General features: G+C 35.0%; 1 protein-coding gene across 1 annotated transcript in view; it reads right to left on the bottom strand.

The window, feature by feature from the left end:
• Positions 1-1875, bottom strand: part of LOC107291518 (phosphatase and actin regulator 1-like) — a 39941-nt gene extending 38066 nt beyond the window's left edge. Inside the window, exon 1 of the mRNA XM_015820521.1 lies at positions 1800-1875. Within this exon, the coding sequence (XP_015676007.1) occupies positions 1800-1860 (61 nt within the window). The 5' untranslated portion in view covers positions 1861-1875. The remainder of the gene's footprint in view (positions 1-1799) is intronic.
• Between the last annotated feature and the right edge of the window lie 5024 nt (positions 1876-6899).

The raw sequence follows: 6899 nt of genomic DNA, 5'->3' as shown, positions 1-6899 counted from the left end.
AATTTATTATTCATTTTTCATGAAATGATCTGTTAATTGCTTTTACTTACTGATGTATTTCTGGGCTTCAAAATTGGGCTCAAAGAATCATACAGTTAAAAGAGTCTTTATAATTTAGCACCACAGAAAGCCATGGTAGATACAACCCAGATGTTTTTTGCTTACGTCACAAATGTTATTTTCAGACAATAAAGAAGGCATCCAATTAGTAACCATTTTAGGTTGTTGCTTTCCTTTTTAGCAAATAGTTAAATTCCATCAACAAATAGGTCAAACTGGGACACAGCTGATGAGAAGGAAGATTTGAGTCTCACTTCTAGCAGAACTGGAGGAGAATGCTAGATCATTATGCCCACCTATATTTCCCTTGGTGTCACAACTGAATTTTTCCTTTGTTTGCATGGTAACCTTGATCTGTTTTCAAAAAAGTGAAGGTGGCTTGTGCTAGAAACTAGTGATTCATTTTATGAAGAATGTCCAAAGATTTGATGTGCCTTAGGTGACTTATAGGAATTGGGTATCTCAAAAAGCAATCCAGTTTATGAGCATCTTTTCACAATGGAATATTTCATCTGAATATGTTGTAACACTGAATATGACTCTGAAATGTGAATTGGATTTTATGGTCTCTCTGACCATCCTTTCTTGTAAAACTGTGAACAGAGCTTCTCTCTCTCTCTTTTAATGCTGTAAAAATATGGATAATTAAGCTAGAAAATATTCCAATACAATCAAACAATATTTTAACTAATGAAATTTGTGTTGTGAAAAACTGTGAAATGACAAAAATTCTTTAATTTCACAACATATAGGCAGATTTAACCCTAGTTTCAATTGGGAAAAATCTGACAATCCTAGACCAGGCCAAATCCAAAAATGCCAGGGAATTTCTAGAAGCTCTGACAAATCAGCCATCAATTGACACATAGACATTAACAACATCTATAGATTATGAAAAAGAGACAATCAACCAGCCCAAAATAGAAGAAGACTCCAGCACTCAGATCAGCAGAGATGAACTCCAAGGTCACTTTCAGATCAACAATCAAGTAAGCAATATCCCAATCAAGAAACTGCCAGAGAGCCATTAGTAAACAGCCCAACCAAAGAATCCCTAAGACCGCCCCCACCCACACAGACAGGCAAGACACCAGAATATAAACCAACAGCAAACAGCACTCCTTACTAGCACTGATGATGTTACTGTCATGTGTCTGATTAACGAAACACTTAAAAGGACTTTCAGGCATATTTTTCCTAAAAGCATTTATTAAGGTTACAGAGATGTCAGTACAGCATGGTGGAAATGCTTAGGTCTGGCTTCTCTTCCGTTACGCATATACATTCCAAGCATTTCCCACTCCCTTATTGTAGGGTCATGGTTCACATCTTCCAATCAACTTGGAAGATGTGATTTACTTCCGGTTTCTTTTACCCGGGCTATCCTTATGCTCCTCCCTCTTTCCCAGTTGCTGGTTTAACTATATAAATACCAGACAGTTCTGCATATTGTCAAAGCAAGAATATACAGTATTTGCAGCGTTGACAGTTACCTAGTTAGGGTAATGAAACATCTGCAAGAAAACAAGCTCAGAGAGCACCCAGGACCTCTCAATATTTTAACTTTAATACAAAAGCTGCTCCTGAGTGCATTTGAATTTATTGCTTATTATTGTTTGGAGTCCAGCTATTATAAAAATCCAGATCCAAGTTTTGGATTTGCTACAAGAAATTCTTGCAAAAACAAATAATATTATCCACACACCCCACTGTCACTGTGAGTTGACAGTGTTTCTTACCTTTGTCATATATTTCCTTCAGAACTCCTCTCTTGATAAGTTCCTCTCTGCTTTGCCTCATTGATATTTTTCTTTCGAGTGCTAACGAAAAGAAAAAAAAATACAAGTTGAAATAGTGAACTCATAAAATACGATATGAGGAAACTGTAAAAAAACTGTTTTCATCCCTTGAAATACTTTTATAATCCTGAAGAGTTGAATAAACCCAAATCATTGAAATCTTTTTTTCATCTTCTATTTTTGCCAATATTTAATTTTCAACTTTACTAAAAGGTATCTGCCCTCATTGTCTTTCTATTTATTGATTTTACATCTGACTTTAATGTTAAGATTTCTGACTGGCGTGGTGATGAGCTGAATTTATGAACATCCAAGGAGATTATCTGATCTTTTGATTGCTTGATCAGTAAGCAGAAAACTTCTTTTGTTTTCCTTCGTCTAAACTGCACTTTTTAGTGTCTTTCATTAGATTAATTATGGGTTTGAAATCAGGAAGACAGAGAAAATAGGAATCACTTCCTCCTCTTCAGAGGGGCAGCAGCTTCTTCAGATTGTTGAAGAACAATTGAAAGATTGAGCTGCTGATGAATTTATTCCTGAACACAGAGAGAAAGCCTATAACTTTAAAAGCTTCTCTCATGGTTTATGGTCTTCTAAAACAACTGTTTTTACATATTCATATGCTGGGAATTAAAGCTTTTTGGTGCTAGAACAAATACTTGAGATGCTTCCAGTCAAAAAATATTGGAGCTGAATATTTTAGTAATTGATTTAATTGAGACAAAAATTGCTCAGCTTAGTGAGGAGAAAGATCAGGTAAATTATTAGGTTCTCAAATGAAACTGCAGTAAGAATAACAAAGCAATATTATTTTGACTGTCGAGAATAGACAAACAATTCAGCACAAATAATGATTCTATTTTAATAAACCAATTACTCATAAATCATTTCTAATGTTTAATGTTTAAATTTCCAATACTGAATCCAAAGGAAATCATTAAGAATTTTTTTTAAAATAATAATAATAATAATATGGTTCTTTTGAAGATAAATAGGAAGCTGCTTATGTCTATCTATTCAGGAAATAATAGGTTTTTGGTTTTTTTTATTAATTAGATTAAAATGTGGTATTTTAATCTTTGACCAGCATTTTTTTCATAATGCCTTGATTTCTCTTCCAATCATTACTTCACCCCTTGATTAACTCATATAGTGAACCTGACCTTGGAATTTCTGCTCTGTTTTAATAAGGGTACTCTAGGAATAAAATTTCAGCTGGAGTTATTATATGCTGATGATATTTTATGTATTATTGATCATTATGAATATTTTATACCAAAATGTATAAATATTGTGTAATAGTTTTATAACACCTATTAGGTGTCATTCTTCCCAAGTAGACCAGAAGGGGAAAATGAGCAGATGAACTAATACTATTTTATTGTAAAACTACATTAACAGAATCTTGCAAGTCTGAAAGTACAAATCTTTCACGGTCTCCTTTACAGCCTGAAAAGCTAGGAAGGGTTCCTTCTCGGCCTTTCTCTGCCTATTACGCAGCTTGTGGGCTAGGCCTTCGCTTATTTGACATTCCACAGGAAGCATTTCTTCAAGGCCTTGTTCACATACCATTACCCCAGGTTATTCAATTCAATATAGAATGTCTAAAATATGCTCTATGAGCTCTGGATAGCCAGAGGAGTTATGGTGAACCTTTGAAGGAAAAACTCTGCAAAAGTGGAATCGATGACTGTGGCAAACGGCAAGGAACCGATGAGCAGATTGGTTCCATGGAACCTCTCAGGATAAAGAGAGGATGGAAAAAAACCCCACATGTGTTCTGGACCCACAGGACAGTGGCTTTCTGCCGATTTGAGTACCAGGAAATGACATGATTAGTCATCTTGCTTGCAACCATAGTGGAGACTTTGAAAGCACACTAAGTTTCCAAACCTCACTTTCTAATTAACTCAGTTGCTAATTAACTATTTCCGAGATATTAAAGACCTTTGGAATGACAACTTTGAAAATGCTGGATGTGTCTGCCTTTAATCCTGAATGAAAGAACATTTTAATTGTAAATTAAATGAATTTAATTTTAATTGTAAATTAAATAAATTTAAAGAATCTGAAATAAATAGCAATCATGCAAAAAGCACTATAGACACAATTAGATAGTTATATTATCTAGTTCTAACCCCTCTGACATCATGGCAGGGACTTGGTTTCTTTTTCATTACGGCAATAATTCTACTGTGTTTCTAGCGTTAAAAGTAACAAGGTATATTTGAAAAGTCTTGGACAGAAATCAAAGGTTGATCATTATTCAACCATGATTTGAAACTTCCATGTAAATAGACGAATTAATAATAGATGAGGCACTTACATATATGATGTGGTATTGTCCTGTTTGGCTTGCAAATCCATATATTTGTTAATATTGTTTGGGGAACTTTAATATGGTTTGAAAATGGGAATGTGATTTTAAATGATATATTTAAACATGGGATTTATCATTATATGGATATATGGATATATCAGGCAGGAGCAGGAACAAAAGTGATATTTTTTTTAACGGTGAAAAAGAGAACCTATGCCAGGGGTCTTCAAACTTGGCCCTTTTATGACTTGTGGACACTGGCTGAGGAATTCTGGGAGTTCAAGTCCACAAGTCATAAAAGGGCCAGGTTTGAAGACCCCTGACCTATGCAGACTTGCAGAAGTGACCTGGGAAATCTCACAGCAGCTTTGCTAAGCTTTGCAGAGGTAGATGGGGAGAAGCTTTGCTCCTATCAATATGCTTTGTGAGCACTTTTCAAATGCTTTCCTGGCCTTACTAGAAGTTCCTTTCTTGAGGGAACTGAATTTTAAAAGAGAATTTTTCAAATAGCCACCTTTGTAATTTTGTAGTTACATTTGTATAATTTCTATTTCATAGGAAAAAGTCTATACAATAACTGTCAATTTTCCCTCAGACATTAAATGTCAAATAAGGTCATAGTTTAGTTGTTATTGTAGTATATACCTACTGGTGCCAGTTCACATCAAAAGGTTTTTTAAAAAATAAATATTTGTGACCTTTCAGGAAATTTGCAAATCTCTTTATTGCAAGAGATAATTACACACGCTGTTCAAAGAGTTTCTTAAGATGTCAGGCCTGCTGAATCTATCACTGAAGTATTGAGTCCCACTGAGAAACAGGTGCACAGTTTCTGTGATTCTGTCAGGCATCAATAGCTATTTTGATTTCTCGTTCTTTCGTCAAGAAAACCAGCATTATCTAAATTGAATGTGGAATAGTTGTTGCTATCCTGCCTGTAAGTTATATTGTGCCAGGAATAACTCCTGTTAGCTCTCTTAAAGTCTTTTACAATGTTATTGTCTCATTGTCTTCCCCAAAGTCTAATCAATCCAACCACTTATTTCATTTCCCTGATCATTTCTTAAAACTTCATATCAACACACCTCTCCAGCCTCCATCTGATTCTGCTAATCTTCATATGATCTTCCTTATATAGTATATAGTATACTATATAGTCAGTGCCAGTTGGCAATTTTATCAATGTATCTTTGCATTTAAATATAAGCCTTTGATTGATGTGTGTTTGATTATTTTCCCCCTACACAGTACCATTCATTTTTTTATGTTATGATGTTATGTTATGTTTTAATAACTATAGTCATTGAATATATAGGAACCCACAGATTAATGTAGTTCTCAAAGAAAAATGAGATAAATGCATTTTTTTTGCTGCAAGGTTCAGGAAAATGGTTAGATCTCTGAGTTCAATGAAACCCAAGGAAATGCAAATCAATAACATCTGAACGATGCTAGAAGCCTTAGCTAACAGAGGGAGCTGCACTGAGAAAATTCAAATCAGGTACATACAGATCTTTCATACATTGAAAATCTGTTTAAGAAAAAGGTATTTTTTTTAAAAAGAGAATGCTTTAGATTGGATAGAAATTCCAGAACGAATTATGCATAGGCAAACTAAAAGAGATATTAAATCATATTATTTCCCAATAAAAGAAAAGATATTTATCCATAAGACACAAAAGAAAGACATTTTAACAAAATCTAGCCAGCCTTAAAGGTCAACCAAAATAAAGGAGAGTAGTAGGCCATCCGTACTGCAAGTGCTTTTTCCTTTTGTTTAATGTCTTTGTGAGAAACCACAAACATATCTCTGAGCTCTCCCTCAATTTGTAGCAGTGCCATCATCACAGGAAGCCAGATGGATGACATTTTCTACCAAGGGCTGGAGATTACCATCTCTATTTCAGCCACCGGAACTATGCTTTTGTGGTTGGAAGGAGACATGATAACAGATTTGGAATTGTAGCTGAAAATGACAATGTATCTCTAGTTTTCCTTTCTCTGCCCTTAACACCTAATTGTAGGAACATGTAACACAATTTTCCACAGGAAGTCAAGGGATTTTTCATTTCCACCTTCTTCTTCTTAGCTTGTAAAGAGGGACACAAGATGTGGCAACATCACAAACATTTTTTCCAAATGAGGTGTAAGATAAAGAAGTAAAAAATATTAATACTAGGTTTTGTCGTGGAATGTAATAAGAAGGTGGATTCCCAGGAGGGAGGGGGTACATTCCAGAGGAGTAAGAGGCAACTCATCCATGAACTTATGTGTGGGAGAAAAAGATGAAGACAGCTCCTGCCTAATACATTGCTGAAGCAGATAGTAGAGAGCTCAGTTTGGGAAGATTTTGTCTATAGGTGTGAAACAATAAGTATGGAAGAATCAACACATATCATTCTTGGTTTTGGGCCTGACAGATTCTGTGATGAGAAAGCTATGCAATTGTTTGGATAGTCCTGCCTTATGCTGACCTCCATCTAGCATAAAATAATGCTGCACTGATCAATTTCATAAACGGTTTCATTGTAGTTAACTTATTTTTGTCAATCAAGATTTCTGGTGAGGTATAGAGACCTGATGATGTCCTTGAAAAATGGGGATGACATTACTGCTATAGCTATGTGCAGGGGCTGGGCCAGCAAAATCTCTCTGGAAAGAGAGATCTTGCGATTGCCCACTTATTTGGGTCAACTAAGCTTCAAACCTAGTGAATAGGC

The sequence above is a fragment of the Protobothrops mucrosquamatus genome, unplaced genomic scaffold, assembly GCF_001527695.2.
Source record: "Protobothrops mucrosquamatus isolate PMUCROS unplaced genomic scaffold, P.Mucros_1.0 scaffold1135, whole genome shotgun sequence".
Classification (NCBI taxonomy): domain Eukaryota; kingdom Metazoa; phylum Chordata; class Lepidosauria; order Squamata; family Viperidae; genus Protobothrops; species Protobothrops mucrosquamatus.
The sequence above is the reverse complement of the archived record's forward strand: the minus strand, read 5'-3'. Positions and strand labels throughout refer to the sequence as shown.